The sequence below is a fragment of the Agelaius tricolor genome, unplaced genomic scaffold (assembly GCF_023055355.1).
Source record: "Agelaius tricolor isolate 1412-34295 unplaced genomic scaffold, bAgeTri1.0.p SCAF_3, whole genome shotgun sequence".
NCBI lineage: Eukaryota > Metazoa > Chordata > Aves > Passeriformes > Icteridae > Agelaius > Agelaius tricolor.
Window position 1 is genome coordinate 54,921,143 of NW_027269263.1, and position 22,767 is coordinate 54,943,909.

The 22,767-nt window shown below is 38.9% G+C and overlaps 1 protein-coding gene across 4 annotated transcripts in view; it reads right to left on the reverse strand.

Annotated features, from left to right (window-relative positions):
* The window catches only part of KIF21A (kinesin family member 21A), an 86,888-nt gene that overhangs the window by 50,833 nt on the left and 13,288 nt on the right, over positions 1 to 22,767 (reverse strand). For all 4 annotated transcript variants that reach the window (XM_071423886.1, XM_071423885.1, XM_071423883.1 and 1 more), the window contains exons 2-5: positions 6,227 to 6,449; positions 4,742 to 4,924; positions 1,724 to 1,873; positions 949 to 1,083 (exon numbers count right to left, since the gene is read on the reverse strand). In XM_071423886.1, the coding sequence (XP_071279987.1) occupies positions 949 to 1,083; positions 1,724 to 1,873; positions 4,742 to 4,924; positions 6,227 to 6,449 (691 nt within the window). The remainder of the gene's footprint in view (positions 1 to 948; positions 1,084 to 1,723; positions 1,874 to 4,741; positions 4,925 to 6,226; positions 6,450 to 22,767) is intronic.

A 22,767-nucleotide genomic window follows, 5' to 3' on the forward strand; every position in this document is an offset into this window, starting at 1 on the left:
CTGACCACACCACCAAATCCACAGTTTCAGCATGAAAAGCAGAAAGAAGTGTTTTTAGCAGGTGTATAAAGCAATTCTACATACCACAAAGGATCAGGAAGGAACCCTCATCTTGCCTGTAAATGATTATTTGTAGCATTAAAAAATAAAAGCAACCCTCCCAAAAAAACTGCAAATCCAATTCACTGTTCAACATGCTTAAAAATGTGATAATTATGAGTCAGATGCTAGCCAGATAGTATGTAATATTTAAAAATTATATGCAAAAGACCTTTAGAATTATTCAAGTTAAGTCCCCCTGAAGGTACTGTAGTTTTCAGTACTGTGGATTTCTTCAGAGCTCCCCCCTTTACAACATACACCCAACAGCAACTAATAGCTGAACAGTCACAAGCAGAATATTCTAGATAACAGCTCCATGTTCATTCATAGTTTGAATTCAGGTGCACAGATTTAACAAAATACCTGCACCCCAAATATATAGCTATTTAAAATATATATAACTGAGCCTCAGAATTTAATGCTTTTCTACTTGCACCTTATTGGATATCAACAATTAATCTGAAATATCCAAGTAGTTTCAGTTAGCTGACTGCAAGTTTAAACCCACTAACTTCTAAGACACTTAAACGTGCTTTCCCAATTAAAGACAAATTATATTTTAACCTTCTCACTTGTGTATGTCACAACAAAATACTGAAGAAAACACTATGGGAGAATAGGTAGGTTTCTGTAAGAGTCTGCAATTTATAGTTGCCTCTGGCTAGAGGATGGTTACATATGCACAGATTAAATCAAATTATTATAATGCTTAGCAAATTCATCAAGCACTATGATGACTACAGCATCCTTACTAAGTCCAATTCAAATAGCAGTGGCTGCCAAAACTATCCCCATTTTGAAAAAATGGCTACTAAAGAGAAGTTTACCAACAGCAAAAGTACGTACGGCGTTAAACGCGGGGCAGACCCTGGTCTGACACAAGTGTATGGTGAAGATAGCGTGTGACCGCGAGCTCTGAACGTTCATCTGAGTGCTGGCAGTGGTTCGAGACAAAGCTCCCAGCTTCAAGCACTGCATCATCTAGAAAACAGGCAACAAGCACATTGCATCCCTTGCTGGTTAAAGGAAAAATGTTCTATGGCTAAAATTTCTCTCTTTGCTATGCATTCAGTTCCTATACGCAAAAAAAAAAAAACAAAACACAAGGACAAAGATCCTTAATAAGCAAACTAAAAGTATTTTTTGTGATTTCTGTAAATTCCCCTCTTTACTGTACCCTAGTAGTAACATATCTATCTTCAATCACCTGTACAAAAAAAAGTACAATAATATTTGTATTCAGATTTGCAGTGTACGTGAATAGCATTTATTTCACATCAGCCAAATGCAAAGCTTTCCTCTCAAAGAAAAAAATAACATACATAAGATTCAGGAGATCAGATTAAAATATAATGTCAAAATTCTCTCAGCAGAACTATATTATGAACAAAAACCTGTTCCTAGTTTTAAATGAAAGTCATATGCACTTAGTGTCAAATATATCAGATTTAAGTCTAAAAAGAATTAAGAAAATAAAAATTTTAGCTAGCTTTTACACTTTAATTGCCCAGGAGACAGATATAAACTAGCATGACCTCTATTTTTAAACAGTCATCAAAGCATACAGACATTTTTAGAATCTACTTGGCATGTTACAGTGTCATTTATTTCCAGTTATCACCTCAGATTCTCCATTCACAGTGCGGGTTGTAACGCCCACTGTATAAATTCCTCCCGCTGAATCCTCATGTATTTTAATATTTGATTTTTTATTCTTCGCATCAATATCACGTGTGGTATCAAACAGATCAAGAATTTCTTCATTGTAAAGCTGAGGAGAAGAAAAAGACAAAAAACATATCATTTTCAGAAATTCCTCCAATGACTAACAAATCTGTGCATGGCACGTACCCAAAGTTGTAAAAATCCAAATGTCTCACCTCCCAAAAGATGTGAAACATCCAAACTTACAAGGACAATAGGTAACAGAGCAGCTGCAAATTAGGTGACCTGCACAACTTTCTATTATGCCCCCCAAAGATGCGTAAATTCCTACACATTGCCAGATCCAAGATAAAATTCTTTGGTGGGACTAGGGAAGAGGAGGAATTTGGTGCCAGCAAAACAAGAGTCGTGTCTGTGGCAGGCACCTGCTGTCTTCAGATTTAACCTTGGGCTTTTATTTTGTGGATTCAGTTGGCTGCACCCTGCCCCAAACACTTCCAACTCACTCCACTTGCTCTCCCTGCCATTGCACCTTTCCTCATCTCCTCTCTCACACCTTCTTATTTCTATGGCTCTCATTTAGATAAATCTTCCTGGGCAGGAAGGAATTTGACATATAATAACAGTTTTTGTGCAAGCTGCTTCTTAAAGACACCAAGCATCAGCCCAAAAATGCTATGGCATGGCTGCTTGAGCAGGGCTTTTGTACTCCATTAGAATATCCTCAACTTTATGCAGTGTTTAGATTGAAGATATCAGGGGAAAAGAAATCCAGACAACCCACCCAGAAAAAAACACTATCCCACTGAATTTCATGGTTGAAGTCTCTGTCTGTGTACCCTGGAACATATCAAGTGTCTCTAATTTACTTATACTAATTCATGTCAGCAAAGCTCAGCCAGGACTAATTCAATTCCTGATCAAAATCCCTAGGCAACAGTCAAAGAACCACTACAACAGATCTGTATTCACACAAGGTACTTTGTCATAGTACTGAAAGTAAGTGACTTTCTCCTCTCAAAAGCAAAAAGTCATCCCTGAGAAGTAAAAACTCAGCATTTGTGAATGTGATGCTTTTAATCCTTTACATAGTAAAAAGGGAATTATATTTAATTATTAGGCACAGATAGAATATGTAGTCATCTTCTTACTAAAGTTTTACCTTTGTAAATTCAAACAAACTGATGCCATAATTTGGAGCAGATCCTGATAATGCACCTGTAATTGGATGGGACTGCATATGCTTGTCTTTTGAAAAAGCAGGAAAGCAAGGAGTTAAAGGAGGCAGACTGCAGCCAACTAAAGAAAGGCAAGAAAGTAGCAAACAGAAGTCACTGTTCCCAACAGTTATCCAGCTGTAAGACTTCAAAGTTATTCCAAAAATACCATCTTGTTTCAACTTGCTCAACGACTAAATTATTGTTTATGCAACCCAGCTCTAATGGTAGACAGGATGGGAGGAAGAGGATACTTTTTGACACAAGAATAGTGTATAATATCAAACTAATCAGAAAAAGTTCCTTCTGGGAAAGTTTTAGTGAAAGAAAAAAAAACTACCAACTAAAATAACTTTTTTTTAAGGGAGAAATTACTATATACATCCTTTAACCTTTCTCTAAATAGATAAACAAGACATGTTTCAGTATGTAGAGTTCAGCTGAAATACACTGCAATGGCTGCAATTCTTCATACCATTCTCACTGTAATATTTAATCACTGCCCTGTGTTTTGGGACTCAATCATATTTGTAATGTTTTGTCAAAAAACACAATAAATTCAGAAACCACACTGGTTACTGCTCCTTATGCTACTCATGTTGCAGCTGCCTAAGCAAAGCTGCAGCTCCCTGGTGCACAGAGTGGAGCATTCCCACAGCACATGCTCAAGCCAACTCTCTCTGGGCAAATATTAGCCAGAGCAACAAAAGGTTCTGCATAAGGGTAGCAACGACAAACCTAGACTGATACAAAACTAATGCCAGCTTGTTAATGACTAGTTTTTTAATGACCAACTAATGACTTGGTTTTATTGCTGCTGAAGTAAACTAACAGCTTTTCTCATGGGTAATACTGAAGTGGGGGTTTCTACCCCCAAGTAGATAAAGTTGTACACACTGAAGTAAGCAAAACCAATTTACACCTGCTCTTCCTAAAATACATTCTGCCTCTCTGTGTGCCTGAAGTATCAGATTTTTCAGGTTGGTAGTAAATGTAAATACGTTACACCCAAATCAATCCATTTAAAGAGCACTTCCACAGCCAGGAGGCACAGTATGAACCCTACAAGGCATAAAGCAACAGCTGCTGCAGGTCACAAAGATCACAGATGTTATGGCCCCTTACCAGTAACTGTGTCTACAAGAAAGTACAAGGGGAGCAGTTCTGCCACAGTACTGATCAGGGTTTTTTTTTACTCTGGGTCTAAGAAAGAAGGGAACCATGACACTGAAACCAATCCTAAACCAGTGGGAATTGCAGAAAGAAGTATTTTCATGCTAGGTTTCTTCTTTGGTGAAAGAAAGTCTTTGGAGCAGATTTTGAAAGCTAAAGAAATCTATGGCAAAGTGACAAAAGCAGGCAAAGCATGGTAACTACTTGAAGCCATACAATTAGAAGGGCTTTTATAATTTCTTGTTTGAAAGTTTTGTCAAGAATTACCAAGAGGACCTACAATCTGAAAGGGATAAATGATGACAAACAAATATTTCTACTTCAAAATAACACTATGAAGGGAAGCAGTAAAATAACTGGAGTGAGATAAAAAAAGACTTTTTCATAAATTGAAGAGTTGAAGCAAATCCCATCAATTTTCCTTTTGAAATCTTGTATATTAATTCAAAACATCCTGGGAGAAAAAGGAAATTTAAAGGAAGCAACCAGAAAAAATATTTAATTGGTTTTCTAAAAAAAAAAAAAAAAAAATCTACCAGAAAAATCCACATAAAGTTACATCCACAAATGTGGATCATATTTACCTCTAAGAACTGTGCATTCACTTTAAAATCTGGAGGTGGAAGTCCTTGCTTAATAGCACCTTGTTTTTTTTCTTCAATACATCTGAAAAGGTGTTTAACAGCACGTGATATAATGCCTTGCTCCTCTTCTGTTATGTTGACATCAAATCCAGTGCCCATGGTGTATGTTTTGCCAGCACCTGTCTAATTTGAAAAAGAAGTAGTCACTAGAACATGTTAATAGTACCAAATGATCACAGAAGTACAGTTTCTCAACACTACTGTTCACTAGTGTTCAACCTGCCACCTTTACAATATTAACACACACACAACAGGTCACTTTGAAAAATGGATAAACAGAAGAATTGGACAAACTCTACTGTTTATCCAGAGATCACATACAAGCAGGCAGAGGGCAGTTCAATCTTTCATAACCCTTCCCCTAGAAACTTTGCCTACCCAGCTCACATCAGCCCTGAGCTGTCTCCTGTAGGTCAAAAGATGAGTTAATGTTTCCAACCAAGGCTGTTAACTGAAACATGTATTTTGAAGGTAAAAGCAGCATTTGCAATTCTTTACTGAAAGAGATCAAATGACTCCCTTAATTAAGAAGTCTGAATATCTCAGGTATTATATTCCCATTGTTCTCACTTTATACTGAAGAATACAAGCTCTGTCTTCACTAGGAAGATAATTTAATTAAATGTGAAGTCCAATAGAAGTCAAGGTAGTGTAGTGTTTTCTTAATTAGTGGGTCAAGTCTAAGACAAAGATAGGATCACACAGCTGAACATAATCTGCTAAACTGGATCTGCAAACTGCTTTGTTTGACTAGGAATAGACTTCACCTGGCTAACTTGAGATGCAACACCTAACAGGTGAAATTCAGCATTCAAGACCACATTTTATGCAATCAACTTGTAAAGGAATATTTGGAAGACAGTAACACACTGTCTGCATTGTGCTCAGCTTTGTGCCCAGTGTACTAAGAGGGTGTGTTCTTGATGAAAAGTTCTCTGACTTTGGAATCTGATCTCTACAATTTGCCCACAAGCAAACACTGTGGCCTGAAGTTCTCCAGGATCTATTTTTAAAAAGCTCCTATTCCCAAAAGTCTCTAAAAATGCAGTGGGTTGAAAAGTTGCTCAGAGAAGAATCTCAGTACAACCTATCTCTATAGTGCAAGTGAGTAGGTCAATAATTTGTAATGCTGCATTGAGGTGAATTCAGGAATTATATGGACTGATCCTATTTTCAGTATTACTATTAAATTCAGATCTGTGGCCTATATATATTCTGTGTTTCAACTGCCAGTCTGAACAGAATTTATATAAACTCAACACTCTCCCAGTGGGTAACTCATTGAAAATAAACCCATTGAAAATAAACCCAAGGTGCTAAAACCAGATTAATGCATGCAGAAATGCACTAATTTAAGAGAATAATCAGTTTCAAAAAATTTTTTATTCCAAAATAAATGCTTTAAAATAATATTGTGAAGCTTACCTGGCCATAAGCAAAGACAGTGGCATTATAGCCTTCAAAGCAACCTTCAATCAGCTTTTCTATGCACTGTACATAGATCTCTTCTTGCTGTGAGTCAATGTTAAAGACATAATCAAAAGTGAAGGCCTTATCTTTTCCCAAGAACACTTGAGGTTCACCAGGTGTGACAGATGTACAGATATGGCATCCTTCAATCTTCTCTTTGGCTAACTGTGGTCTAATTCTGTTTTGGAAGAGATAAAAAGAACTATTAGAAATTTTCATAATCAAAAAGAGGAGGAATACAGAATAAAAAGAAGGGATCTGAGAATTGCTTAATGACTGAGAAGGGTGAATTTTTCTTCACCAAGCCAGAAGGATTTTGGTTGTCTGAGCCACAGTACTGACTGTATCAGAACCCCAGCCATAAAACTGCTCATGCAAATGACACCATCTTTTCTGAAGGTTCACCTACTTCAAGCTGATGACCTGCCTAGAACCCCAAATGTTTCTGTATGTTTATTATGCATTACTGAAGAGTCACTTTTCTATGTTGTTTCAGACTTGGAAATCAAGCTTTCCAGTTTTATCAAACTTCTGCATGCTTTCATTGTAAAAACAGTCATTTGACTTTTTTTACAAGCAAGTTAAATGTGGAAATGGAATACAGGGTAGTTTAAATAGCAATTTGGGAGCAAGGACCCACCAACACCTAGCTCAGTTGCTTAGAGCCTGGTGCTAGTGATGCCAAAATCGTGGCTTCAGTTTCTATATGGGCCATCCACTCAAGAGTTGGACTTGAAGATCCTTACAGGTCCCTACCAATTCAGAATATTCTGTGACATCATCTTAAATGAAAGCCTCCTTGCTGTGAGAGCAATGGCAGCAAGGAAATGGCTACATTGCTTCTTTCCTTTTGTCAGAAAAGGAACTTGTACAGCCAGAACACTTCTCTGAAATGCTTGGTTTCAGTGAAGTATACCTTCAGACAACAGAAAAAGAACAATATTTAACAAGTTCTAAAGGTAAGAGTGTCTCGTTCCTCATTATTCCTCTCTAAGGCTAATTTCAGCTTTTATTTCAGTTTTTTCAGTTTCTTATTTTACAAAACAACTTGTGGAATATAGCTTGAACTTCTTATATTCTATCATTTTATTGATTCCTCTGCATTCTTAACACTTTCAGCCTCATCAAAACTGAATTAATGCACTGGCCTTACAACTAATAATGACTGCAGAAGCTTGTGATTCCATGGGCTTAATGATTAACTATTGAGAAGAAAAACTCTGGCTCACTTAACACACTGTTTTTAGCTGTAAGTAACTAATAATTTGCTTACAAAGCTACCTTTTTAAAAAGATATTTCCAAGTTCCCAAAGCAGCACCAAAAAAACCCCAACACAAACCAAACCCAAACACACAAAATCCACACCAAAACATGTGCAGCGTGCAGCTTAAAAGATGCAACAAAGAAGGCTAATAAGAGTGATAAAAAGATGCAGTACAGCTACATACAAACAGAAACATGGAATGTTTTATACTCATCTTCCAATTATATAAAGCTTCAGAGTGGCTACTTTCAGTTACACAGAAGATCTCAAAGATCTGCATGCACAGAGTATACTTAAAGGCACATATTCATCTCATATTCCATGTTTTAAGGGACATTAGTTCTCTATTTAGAGTAGCTGCACTGCCTTGAAGCAAATTCCCCAACATTTTCAGATATCACATGTTGGTTTGGATCACAGAGCAGTTTCGGTGTGCACAATTTACACCCCCTTCAAAGGAAACAAAGCCAAAATGCTCAACTCCAAACACACAAAACTTGTTCCAAATTCTAATGGGAGCATAAGGGCCCAAAGCTACCTGCTGATCTAATCCTGTGCCAGCACCTGCTGATACAGAGAGAGCTTGTCTCCAAAACAAATGAGTGGACTGCTGCAGACTAATTATGTACATGTTAGATGAAATTAGAAACATCCTGCTTGAAAAAAAGATTTTTTTTTTTTAATCTCACAGAGCATGATGTATCTACTCTTTACTGCAGATTCTGAATTTTTCACTGAGGGATGTACACTGCCGTCAAGAGCATTTTTCAGATTTTTCATTCTGAGGGTTTCATTATATCCCACATGTGACACTGGAGATTAACCTTAATTTATCTGCAAGGTTTGTGCACATTAATTCCAGTATAGAAACTTCATTAATGATCAGGAGGTACCACCCTTGTCAGGTTACCCTCTCGTGTTAAGTGAAAATTAAGTAAACCTTTGAAAAACATCATTAAAAAAGATTATGTGATGTGCAAAACAGGCATAAATATTCTACAACTAGTACTCGCATTTAAGGACACAAAGTATACAATATAGGTCAAATTTTCTCTCTAACAACATCATAAGGAGTTAGTTTTTTTCTTTAAATGAAATAAGAATGCTAAAAGTAATACAGGATTTACATAGCTCCTTCAATAACAACCAACTTGATCCACTTGTACCTGTGTTGACTGAACACAGAATCTCATAAATAAGTACAGAAGCTTGTAATACATTTACTTCCTTCTAAATTAAGGAAATTTTGGTAATAAAATAGCTTTTATTTCTAAGTAGAGAAAGTCTTCAAAGAAAAATTATTCATATGCCTTTTCTAAAAGCATTCTACACAACTGGAAGGTCAAGCAAATAAAACACTGCAGCTTGCTGTCTAAAACAATAGTTTGAAAATGCCTACTCAGTAGGTTATTCTGCTGCCTTCTTCTACTGCTGTGAAGTCAGTCAGAGGGCAAGCTCCTTTTTCAGACTAAGCACTCTTATTCTTTCACTAATCCAGTGCACCAGCACAGAGGCCATTAATTGTCCTTACAAGAATGAACTCTGAGGGCTCATAAAGGTCCACAGGCATCTCTCATTACCTTCCAGAGCAAAAGGCCTGGGAAGATCTCTTCTAGAAATCTAGATGGGAAACATTTTCAATATCAAGCAAGCTTTAGTGCATCCCAAAAACACACCTTGTCCCCAGTTCCAAAATGGCTTTTAGCAACAACTTGCAGAATGAAATCAACAAGTTTTTTTTAAGAAGTTTTTTCTTCATGTTTTTATTCTACACTTGAAAGAAAATTAATTTTCTACACTGACAAACTGATGCAATTATGACAGGTGCCGAATAAATTTCTCCTTTCTACAACTAAGCAAAGGCTGACTGACCATGAAAAGGAACAGCATGCCTAAAATATCAATGATTTGCATGGTAGTTATTCCAGTGATGACAGGACTGTAAGGCGAGCAGTTTCACTGTCGCCCAGCAGAGACTTCCCATGAGAATCCTCCTGGCCAGGGCCAGGTCCTGCCTGCAGCCAGGCAGCTCCTCCCAGAGCTCTGCTGCTCAACAGCAAACTGCCCACATCAGCCCAGCACAACCAGCCCACAGCTGGGCTGAGGGGCATCTGTGGCACTGCTAGCAGCTTCTTACCACTTCCCCTGGTTGGAACACAACACTCAGAGATCCAGCAGCGATGATGGTGTCCTTCCTCCCTAAATTGCCACTAAATCTGAAGGCAGTGCTAGGAGAAAAGCAGCATTTCACCAGCACTTAGGCAGCACAAAGGAAAAACAAAGCAAGACTCGCCCACAGCAGGGAAGCTTCACACCAAAGACAGACTCCCTTCTCATTCTGTCACTGCTCTTACACAACGTCCCACTCTGCTATGGAGTTGAGAGGTAGCAGAGACAGATCATGACTGCATCAGGTTTGAATGACATCTCCCCCCAAGACAGGTGTGCAGACAAGAAACCTTCATCACCCATCCTGAGGTCTTCCTCAAGGGATACTTCATGCTCTGAAATCTATACAGCTCTCTTGCTAAGTTTGTGTCCTAGGTCCTTGGACACCTGTGTAGGTGTCCTACAAAAAAAGCTGTATTCTATTCCCATCCTCAAGAGCTGTTGAAACCAGGAGGAGCATTGTTTTTTCCTTAATCTCCTGTTAATGGGCCCATGGATGCCTTTTCCACATGACTCAGAGATAACTCCCTCTGGGAGCCATTTCTGTTTAATGGACCCACTGCATGACTCAGAATTCTATCAGCCCACTGTGAGATGCTCCACCCAGGGGGGAGGAGCTAAGCATCCCCACCTGGATATAATCTGGGATTTGGGACACAACAAGCAGCCTTTCCACTGGCTTCTCAGAGGAATGGTTCTGCTTACCCACTGGTTTCCAGAGGACAAGAGCTACCAGATGGTTTCCACAGGATCACCACTTCAACAAGAGCATTTCACCTGGACTGCTGCCACCACCCTAACTAGCAGGGTGTCAGGCTGTATTCTGACTCTGCCAGTGGTTTGTCTTTTGTATTATTGCATGTATTTGGTTTTTTTCCCTATTCCTAATAAATTGTATTTCTGACTTGGAGTCTCTCACTGGGTTTGTTTTCAAACCAGAACAGTTTGCCATGAATCTAATGCGATGTTCTCAATGAGTAAGCAAGAGATTCCTCCCCTTCAACCTGATTTCTGACCACTTACTAACAATGTGAGTGCATCACCCAAACCTCAAGACTGTCTTACACTGAATGTGTGGTCCAGCAAACAGAAGTCCTCATGCAAGTCAGATTCAGTTCCAGCACTGCCTATAGGAACATCTCCTCCTTCTCCATCCCACACATGAATTGGGAAAGTGATTTTTTCCTTTCTGCTTACAGTCAAACATTTTCTACTCTCACGGCTTAATGTGGTCACTTCTGTCAGCAGAGCAGGCAGCGCCCACACTTTAAAAATGTGAAAGAGTTCATTCTGGTCATCTCTCCTTGCCCAGCCTGTGGTCTGGCAGTCTGCCACTGAGATTTTTCTCCAGGACCAATTTGACTTCAGCCATTTTGTCCTCTATATGGCCCTACCCCACCTGTTTTTCAGGCTACTCTCTTAATTGCAGACAATCAGGCCTTTTCTACCTATTTCCAATCACATCTCCTTAGATGTGGCAACTTCCCAAACAACATTTTGCTTTCCATCCTTCCCTCTGCTCCTTTCCAAAGCATGAACACACCCAATTCTTGTTTACGTGTACTTCGCAGCACCTCCAGGCCACACACATGAAACTTAATCCCCTAAATCTCTCCTGCCTCAGCACACTGGGACAAGTTGTCAAATTAGGGAGCACTAAACCAGCCAGCAGTTGCACAGTAATGCACTGTATTGTACGGGAACTAATCCCTCAGTAGAGCTGAGGCACAATGTCTCTGCTAAAAGTCTTGTCAGCTACAACAGGCTCAGATAATACAGTTCAGGGACTACAGCCATCATCAGACCTGTGTTATGCAAGACATCAGACTTTACAGAATTGACTCCTGTTTAAATTAGATAATATCATAATATCTCTTTGAAAAGCATCCTAAATTTACTTCTAGGGATGAAAAATTGTCCCAGTGATCTAAATATAAATACATATTATTTACATAAATAACTACATGCCTATATAAGGATGTATATATATGCATACACACACATCCCTTTTCACTACTAAACACTTTTACCTCTCTGCCTGTTTACTTAAAAACCTCTCCATTATTTAATTTTACCCAAGCAATATCTAACCATCTATGAACACGTCACCCCTTAATCTTATTTCATATACTAAACAAGACCAGAGATTTTTTCAATTTGCATCTCCATGAGAAGAACTGTAAGCTCTAACAAAGCATAATAATCATAATGTTTACCATATGCCTTCTCAGCACCTCTAATAGCAGTAAGCACACAAGAACTTCTATGACTAATCTAAAAAGGGAAAAGAATCAAATTATTCTTGTTTTACAGAAAGCAAAGCAGAAAAAAAATAATCATAGGTTAATCTTTCAGACTGCAATGACTGTCCAGAAGCTGTGTGTTGGAATGAAAAGATTATTCTGAAGCCCCATGTAAAGCTCTTTTTCATTAAAAAGGCTCTGTGGGGCAAGGGCTGTTTTCACCTTGCTCAGAAAAGCATAAATTCAAACCACGTGCTAGGCTGAGCAGGAAACAAGTTAACCTGTAAACCCAAGGCTCTCCAATACTTGTCTTACTACACTAAGCCTATTCAATTTTACACAATTAAGTTTCACGTGTGGGTATATGAAACAATAAATCCAGAAACAGCTAATGAAATACTTAGTATAAGCATAGCAGGCAATATGAACTGGGAAACAGACAAAAACTGCCCAAACCCAGAAGAAAACAGCTTCCAACTCTTACTTCAGCAACATAATTCCCTCACCTTACTACTCCCTTAAATTTACACTCATCAAATCACTCCCATTAAATTCCCTTCAGAGCAAGCAGGGAGTAAAGAAAGCTAAGCAGGTTTCAATCTCTAAGACACCTGATATTTAGGCTTGCATAAACTTTTCAGTATTTTTGCTTGCACACACTGGAATCTTGCTCTGTGATTAGCAACACTTTCAAATGAGACCACAACTATGTCTGAATGCACTCATCTCAACTGCATCTCTTAACAAGCTTTAAGGATACAAAAAGATCTGGCATATGAGAAACTCCAGGTTTATCTCCTGTTAACACAGCAAAAAGGGTGCAGGAACAAATCTTTAGGCTTGTACCAGCAACTGTCACCGACACAGAGTTTCTGAATAGTGGCATCACTAATGGTATAACCCCCTAGTAATGCTATCAATCACTGGTATTACATGTCTTGGTGTCAAGATGGGAAAATGGACACGCAATTGCAGATTACAGCAACCACATGAGACACGGCCCAGCAGCTCAGCCACCCACCACATGGCCAAGTCCTTCCCCCTGCCATGGGCCATCTCTCACCCCAGGAAGCTGGATCCCCCTGTGCCAGGGCCCAGGCACACAGCAGTCACCAGCCAGGGCAAGCAGCACTGCCTCGCTGTGATTGCAGCTCCATCGCTCTTACCTAACACTGGGGCACTACTCCCATCACTGCTCCTCTAAAGCTGCCACGGTCGCGACTGAGCCCAGGGCTGCCAACAGGTGCGTGCCCAGAGCCCAGGTGTTCTCAGCCTAAACTTACACCTCCTGGCAAGCACAAGGGAGGCAGATGTTTTACACATGCACTAACACTTACCTACTTGATGTACCTGAAAACTTCTTGGTGTCTAAAGGCATTTCGATACAATGGCAACTGTACAATTGGCAATAGCAGAAATAAAACCTCCTGGAACAGTTAAAGATACTTTAAAAAATGCAGTAAGGACAGTGACAAAAGCTTATGCAGGATCTACACGGGTTCAGATTTTACTCCAAAGTCCTATTAAGATACTGATAAAAAGGTATTAGCATCCCTTCAAAATGTGTAGCCATTAAATACAACAGCTAAGCCTTAACTTAAAACAGCCACTAAATTACCAAATGGACTCTGAGGTATAACATTTTCAACAGCTAACTTACTGTAATGCAAGCAAAAAAAAAATTCTATTCAAAAACATCTGCAGAAAATATTTTGTTCCAGTCCTGCAAACTGTCACTTCCAGTTTGCATTTAATGAGAAAGCAACACGTGGAAAACCAGAACAAAATTAAATTGAGGAAATACACCACTGCCATAATTAGATTTGTCCAGTTCTCTCATACGCTCAAACTCTACCTCTTCAATAATTTTTTTTTATTTTTACACACAAATTTAATTTCATGAAACAATTACCCTTTTCAGTAGCTTGGGTCTGGTCAGCTCCCATAGCCATTAGCTGTTCATGCAGGAGATGACATTGGCAGTGCCAGGCTGAGGCAGTTCCACAGGCTGCTGCTTGCCTTGGTTCCTGAAGAGCCACACAACAGCTGTATCTCCAGGCAGCCACCATGGCCAGGACACAGCTCAGCAGTGTGATTTCAGATTAATTCTTGTGCAATTCTGTAACAGCCTAGCAGGCTGTGCAACACAGATGGCATCCCCAGACTGGCAGGCACAGCCCCACACTTTTGCCAGAAAAAGAAAATGCAGAGGGGAAACACCCAGGCTTGCTCTCACATAACTCCTACTGCTCTGCACGCTTCTTTCCTCACACCACCCCCACAGGAGGGCTAGCAGATCCTCCAGAAGACCTAGAAGGCCTCCAGCATCTTTCTTGATAACATGAATGCATGCATTCACACAAACCTTCATGTGGTTTTATTGTGAACTAATTTACTCTCTAGTGAGCAAAGAAATCCACAACATTTGAGAAAAACTTGGCTTTTAAGAGAGAAGGGAGAACTGTATTGCAGGGTTTGCACTGGCCTGGGTTATTTCTAGTCCAAGACAAGGTCATCTCTGATGGAAAAGCTGCACTACCATAAGCTTCCACATGCCTGCCAAGCACAGGACTGGCACACCTCCAGATCCAAGTGCAGTTTGAGTAAAGCCAAACAGAAGTGCCTTTTCCAAAGGCAAACAGTTTTTTTCAATTGTTCTGTTGTGCTACTTGCCTTGGTTTTCTTAACATCTATTGTTATATGTGTCACCTGTCTCAAAAAGTTAGAAGAAAAATAACACAATATCTTAGATAAAATGAGAGCTAAGCAAATGCAGCAAAGTATAACTTATGAGCTAAGACTTGAAGTATGTGTGGTTTATGAGCAAGAAATGAAAGAAGGAGTTAGACCTTCCTAAAAGTAAAACTCCAAAATCATTTCATACCATACAGGAATGCAGACACACCTGTATCATACAATGAAGTGACAGAATAGAGACCTCAGTCACAGCAATCAGGGGTCAAACATGCTTTGGTGCTGAAAGGGTCAAATGCACTCTGGTGCTGAAAGGGACTACAATCACCTGATCTCCACGTAGCTGATTAGCCCCAAGCAACTGCCTTTCCCCATCAGGGAGCAGGAACAATTCATTCTCCAGAGTAAGAAGCAAAAATAAGTATTTCTGCTGCACAAGGAAACACAGCACTCAGCTGCACTACAGTGGCATTAGCTCAAGCTCTGGTCACCATGCTGTATGGAACATGTGGACATACACTGAAATAAACAGGTCACTCACTAGCCACCTCTCCTCTAAGGATTAACTCTGAAAATAAAATCCCTGAGAATCCTTATCACCTTTAAATAAGAGGGGGAAAAAGGAACTCCAGAAGGTGCTAGGTCATTTCAGTTTTGATTTGAGAGATAGCTTTCAGTCTTAGAAAGCCCTGTGTACACTTTCAACTTTTTGTCTGTTTACACTGCATTTCTGGACTTCACCCACAGTTGGCAGAACAGCAGAGACATCCCAAATACTTGGTTCAGACATGAGCAACAGGTTTCCCCAGGTGGTCTGGGAACCTAACATTTCCAAAAGGCCAATCAGGAATCAAAGAAATGTCTTCTGAACCAACAAAACAAATACACAATCAAGGGAAATTGTAACTAAAACATTTACTCAGGGAAGCAGAACCATCTGTGGCTATGGATTTGGATGGCTGCTCCTTATCACTAAAGCTGTGGTTTACCAGAGGGTTCAACCAGTCTGTAATTTGATGGCTGTGCTCCACATATATTTATATACCAAATTCAATATCCACAAAGCACATTAAGGACAGTACTGCCTTTAAATTGCATATTAAATCTGTCCCTCTTACAATGACTGCACTTGATTCTTGTAAATTAAAGGCTTCTATTGAAAAATATATTTCAGCTTTTATGACTATAAATCTCATGCACAGAAGTATGAAACACCATCTCATTTCACTGGTGGTGAAATCAATTTCACATCAATCACTAGCACTTACAATAATGAAGACTAGTACAGATTACTATTATGAAAAATTTATGGCAATAGTACCTGATGATTAAAACATTTAAAGAATATAGAGGTCACAAATTCAAGAGAAAAGGGAAAATAAAGGTCTTTTGGTGTGTCCCCAGATCAGTGTCTACAACTATGCCCCTCATGGATACAGGAGGCCAATTAAGACAGCAAGCATATCCTTCTGAGGGTAAGGATTCATGAAGAAAGCAACTCTACATACCAAAGAAAATGAAACCCTATATTTCTTTTGCATATTATGGAGGTTTTTTCCCTCCAAAATATAGCTTTAGCATGAAACTCAGCAGCCACATCATTCCTGCTCTGGGGCTCCCAGCTGTGAGGAGTGGCTGAGTCACTGCTGGGTAAAGCTTACCAGAGCCTGGTACTAATTATGTAACAAGGGCAGCAGCAGGAAAGGGAATACACTTCCTGTAGCAACTTTCTACAGCATGACTGAATGCTTAACAGAGCTTACATGTGCTAAACAAATACCAATATGAGTAAATTCAGATGAAAAAAATTAAAAAAACAAAAGTTTAAGGAAGCCTTTTTGAAGGGTGCATAGCCCAGCAGCCTAGTATCCCTGAGCCAGGATAACAAGTGCTGCCAGGATCTCAGAGACACTCTGCTTCCAGAAATGTTAGTGTCAGAATTCAGCTGACAAAGTAATGTACTGTCATGAGTAACGTGGTGAATTTAGGGTATCCAACCACCCAAACCACTGTAGTTGCTGCTGCCTTCCAAGCTACAGAATAACATTTATTTAGGTCCAGCAGGAAAAAGGGGGGAGAATTAAAAACAAAACAAACAAAAACCTAAACAAAGCCAAAAAAATTCAACAACAAACATGCACAACACCATCAAACAACACTAAACCACAAAAACCACAAAACCACTGTCTTGAGTACATCCAAACCAAAATTCAGTCACATTTCCAGCTCAGGGATTTGAGATACAGCTACAGGGATTTTGAGATAATTTGAATACCTCTTGTATGCCAGCAACCAATCAGCCCAAAATATACAAATACACTAAACCTGTAAAAAGAGCATCAGTCAACAGAAATGGGGTTGGTGTCAACTCTTTTTAGAAAGCACACTTGTGACTAATGTTTAACTACCAGAGTCAAACTTTACTAAAAGCACAATTTTGTGAGACAGCTGGTTTCAAAAACATTGCCAGCAGCATCATGACATCAGCAAATGACCCAAAAATGCCCAACATAAAGGCACAGAAATTACAGTGGATTTCTGGTTCAAAAGTTGAAAATTCCATCTTGCAGAGCTGTAACATTATTTTTGCACACCCTCACATACAAAAAGATTTATCTGCAAAGTAAAATAATTGTATTTTTAAGTTATTTATTTAACGCAATTAAGTGAAATATTTTAAGAATAAGAACATGCATTTGGGAATTTCCTCACATTACAACTTATCCTTGATTTCTTAAAAGCATTGATAAGTACCACAAATATATTCAGAAATAAGCAAGGCGGGGGAAAAGTGTTTATTCACAATAGAAAAATAATTTTTTTGAATAGATGTAATGTACTGATGCAATGCAAGGCTATCCAGATGACCAAAAATGTTGTCAGTCATGCCAAAATTAGGCTTCATTCAATTTCTTGCTCTTCAGTTAAATGTATGTTTGTTCCAGAAGTTCACTACTTCTTCCAAGCAGCCTAGTTTTTAAAAATAGGTACTCTGTTATTTTTAAACGAAGTTACAAGGTTGCTATGTTTGCAGCAAAGAACTCTTAATTGCCTCCCTTACCCAGATTTCCCTTTCCTTTTTAAACACCCACAGATATTCACTTATGTCCCCAGCTCTTATAGCTATAGCACACAAATCACTACATGTTCATGGCAAGATTACTGTAGCTCTGAAAATAGTTTTCATTTTTTCCCCTCCATACAGAAACACTGTCTTCCCAGTTGTATATTCTCAAGTTTAGGGCAGTTGGTTGCTTTACACCTCTGAGCCACAAGTCCAATAATTACATTTCACCAACTCTAAACAAACAGAGTTACCAACATACCTATAGGTAAAGCTACAATCCACTTCAGAAGTAATTACAGTTAAATAAGAAAACAAAAGAACAGGAGGGTCAGGTCAGCTTAAAAAAAAATTACAAGTTGTCATTAATCATTACTGAAATGACTGCTTAGCTAACACTACTAAAATAACCAGAGACTTAACAATGGGACAAGACAGCTAAAAACAGTGTTTCAATAATCTGTGCTGAATAGTGCCTTCACTCTGTTAACTTTCAAAGCAACGTTCCTGGAACAAAAACCACTGTATGACTTTTCTGCCACGCCTTCCAAAAAAAAAAAAAAATCAACACAAAAACCCACGTTGTATCCATAACACCCGATACACCAAGTCCCAAAGCAAACTGCAGAAAATTTCTTCATATTTGTTGTTGACTGTTTCTACTGAACAGAAGTTGCTCTGTTACAAAACAGAAGGTAGACTGTTCAAGCAGTGACTGAAAGCTCTGAGCTGGTAAATCCTAACTCTGGAGTAAGGAAAAATAACTCACTACCTTTATTTAGTACTGTCTGTTTTCAAACTTGCAAAACAGAAAGAAACAATGTTATCCACCTTCTCCAGTCACGCTGCTTCAGCTACATCTTGTTTTATGTCTGAATGTCAATCCTCAAATTTAATTATTTTCTTTTTGTCTATTCATTCTGTTTTCAAGGCTGCAAAATCATTTGCATCAGCAGCAACAGCATCAAACAGAGACGATTTTTCCATCCTTCTCTTCCTATGTAATGACACTGTATTAAGCTGTATTCTAAATCTGACTACCTTGCTGCTCTTTCTTGGCTTTAAATATTTAGTTAGAATCAGGACAATACAGGAAACTACACTAAAAGGTCAGTAGGTAGCATTTTCCCCACACTGAGCCATGCCTCAAACAGATTGATCACTACAATGCTGGTTTCAGGCATAAACTGAAGCATTATGAAGCATTTAATAAATATAAACTGTCAATCCCCAAACTCTCCCCCAACCCTTCCTCAATCCCCACCAAAGCTGAGAAGTCTGCAAGTCTCTTTTGGTACTCATTGGTACTCATTCTTAACAACACTCTCCATAAAGTTTCAACCAGGTGCAAACCTTGAGTTATCTACAGGTCATAATCTTTTGTTCAGCTAAATGCAGGCTGACTTTCAGATGTGGTAGAGAGGGGACAGGGAAAAAATTTTAGCAAGAGAGTATTTAACATTTATATGGAATACCAGTGGAAAGCTGAAATAATTGGAGCTTGAGTAACACAAGAAGTCAAAAGAATGGGATTTATCACAGGTGACTGGTGAAATAAGTTTGGAGTTGGTACTGCTCTATCAGGGCCTAATTCAACATCCTCTGTGCAAGAAATCCACTGGAATCTGGAACCTCACAAGAAAGCCAGTTTCACACAAAAATTCACATCCCAAAGCTAGAAGAAAGAGAGGTCTCCCCTGCAACAACACTTGTGCTTAGGGCTGAGCTGCTGCCATTTCACATGCTCAGCCTTTCATTGAGTTCAGAAGGGCTTATGTGACACTATATAAATAGTGACTACAATATCCAATATATCACTGGAGGTTTTAACCTAAGAGAAAGGGAAAGAGAATGCTTTGCTACCTTATCAGAAAAGCATGGGCTGGTTTCATATTCTTCACTTTTGAAAATATATAAAATAGAAAAGCCTGTGTGATTTTGTAACGGTTTATCTTCCACACCAGGGCAGGTAGGAGCTCTTTGTTGCCTAGGCTAAACAAATTCAGTGTGGAAATCACTGTGGAAATACAGTCATTCTCTTGGTTTAATTGCTACTGGCATGCAGACCTTGCTGCATTAGCAAGCTTACAGTTTGGAATTACCACTAGTATTAATACTGATACATTTCACCAAAATAACAGCTCCAGGACAGAGCACATCCATGAAACAAGTGCACCCCAGTCATGAAGCACAATGTAAACTGCACAAGACTCATGGCATACACTCTGAATAAAGTTTATAAAGAACCAATTACTTCCTTCCTACTTATATCTGCTTTAGACAACCATTATCTATGCTGGCCTAACAGCAAGGCTAAGCACTTTCTGCTTCATGTCCTAGCTGCAGGCTTAATTTTTCATTACAGGTCAGGTTTCCTGATAAGATTACATTAATAGTTTGGATTTCTGGTTGGATTTGTAAAGTCACTTCACAAAAACAAACAAAACAAACAAAAAAATTAAAAAAAAAATAAATCATGCAGCAAGGTGGCTCACACAAATTGAAAGCAACTATCTCCAATCTCCATTTTACATCACAGGCCTGGGAGGCTCTGACTCCATTTCTGGAACAGTTCTCTGCTGTGTGCAGCTGCTGGCCTGGGCACTGCCCTGCCAGTCTCCCTCAGGTTCAATGCACACAAAGCAGAAACACCTGATCCTGGGATCATTTCTGTCTGCTGAATGCTTGGCCACAGCTCCTTGGGGACATAAGGTGAAGTCTGTCCTGACAAGCTGCTTCAAGGTCAAAACCCACTTCTTTTGCCTTGACTCAATTAAATTAGCTCTTCTTGGCAACTAATACTTCTAAATCAGGCATTTCCCAGCTGCTCTCAGAAATCATCAATGCAAATGACTTGTGGTTTGTCTGCATCAGAGTTCATAGTCTCTCTTACACTGGAGGTAGCACAGATGCTTTCAAATTAAGTATTCATATATTAACTGTTTCAAATTGCCTTAGAAATTTAAGTTTATGGTAATTGTCTCACTGTAGTCCTGATCTGTAAACCAGATGGTTACAGACCTGCCACAAAATATGTGACCAAGCATCTCATTCCTCCAAGCCCTTAACATCAGACAAGAGGGGAGCTTCTTTGGCTTAAATGAGACCTAAGAGGACAGTGCACAAAGGGAGTGCTCACAAGGTTTTCCAGGAGCTAAGAAGGAACTTCACCAGGAAATGGAAAGCTCTGAGTTCATACAAAATGGTGTGTAAATGGCATACTGGTAGTGCCTCAAGGCCAGGGAGGGTATTACACTGAGGCTTATATAAAGCTTTCATAATGGGTCACACATTTATTAAAAGCTACAGACAGATATATCTCTATAAAAATCCATAACTTTACAGCTGTTTCAGGTAGTTTTCCTCACCAGCACCAGAAGATTGGATATTAGCACAAGCTACAAACTCTGCATTGCCAACTGCTATGAATCAGGCAGCAGCCTCCCACACCTCTGACTTCTACTCCATGGCTGCACTCAGCTTCAACCACTTACCATCCCTGCTTTTACAGCAAAAAAGAGAAAGAGGGGAAAGATCATTCCACAGTAACAAAGCTCTAGTGTTTCCACTTAAAAGAATTTTTTCTTAGTACTACAGACAATATTTAAAGGATGGGGAAAAGAGATAAAAGGCCATTTATTCCAGCATATGCTATGCTACCAGATATTTAGAAAGAAAAGTTGAAAACTTGTTAAGGTAACTGGCGTTCTACAGAATGTGTCAGCATTAAAAAAGTCTTAGGTCAATAGATCAATACTTTTTTCCCAGGAATTTACAGGTTTCTCCAAAACAGGTACTTTAAACTTTTTCTAAGGCAGCCTGCTTTTACAATTTGTATCAGAGAGAAAAAACTCTGTGCTGTTTAAAATTTTAATATTTTGCTACATCACGCTATCCAAACTGTTAATTGTATGTTTTAAGGGATTTCACCACAGAATCTGAAGAAAGGCTAAGGCAAGAAAGATAGCAAAGAAGGCTCTTTCAGCTTTTAAAAAAAGCTTTTTAAATAAAATACTGTCAGGACTGGGTTTTTATGGAAGTTTTTTGTTATTGTTTGTGGGGTTTTTTTTAAGAAACATGACAGCTAAGCAGATAGCATGACCTTAAGATCCTCCCAGAAAAGTTTGTTTTCTCCCTGGTTTCAACTATAGACTTTGACTGCCCTTGCCTTATCACTTGACTTTTGTTTACACAGAAATACAGAACTCTGTCATCAAATGAAGTGCAACTGTAAGGCAGCCCTTACGTAAGCTCAATCACATGAATAATTAGTAAGGCATAAAAAACTACAAATAGCTTATTTCCCAACTCACCATGAGAGTTAACCATTTCTAGACCACTGAACCAAGGATCAGTGGCTGAAGAATGGGAACAAGATAAATTGAAACTGTGAGAAAGATTCAGGACAGGAAGCAGGATTACCTAGAACAAATGAAAGGAGAGAATTTCTTTGACTTGGCATTTGAGGTCAGGACTGCTTTTATTTCAAATACAATCATGTTTTTAACAGAACACAAAATTAGATTCTCAATCAATTCCAATTGACTGGGGTTACACAATATGTTCTTAAGTGTCAGAATGGACAAAAAATTTATACAATCTTTTCTATCATTCCTATGCTGCCATCCTCATCTCCAGGTATCACAGAGTTTTCAGTTCAGAGAAACAAGACTGCAGCCCTCTGTTCCCTGGCAGCCATTGCAATGCATTAAGTTGTTTATCTCTGATCTGCAGCAGCAGTGTTGGCAGAGAGGTGTTGGCAGAGGAGTCTTGCAACAGCAGCAAAAATGGAACAACACAAAGACTCAACAGCTGAAAAATAGTCCAACAGTGACACTCCACCTAAAACTTGCTGACAAAGCAGAAACAACTTCAGTACCTCTAGCAATTCTTGCTGGGGCTTTAAAAAAAAAAACAAAAACCCACACCACAATGAAATCTGGTATATGTAGTCCTTTGTTACCTACCTTAGCTAACAATTTAAACTAACTAGACCAAGTCTCAAATGTGAAAAAAATAGGCCACAAAATAGCTTTTTCCTTTTTAAAAGAAAAAGCCCTA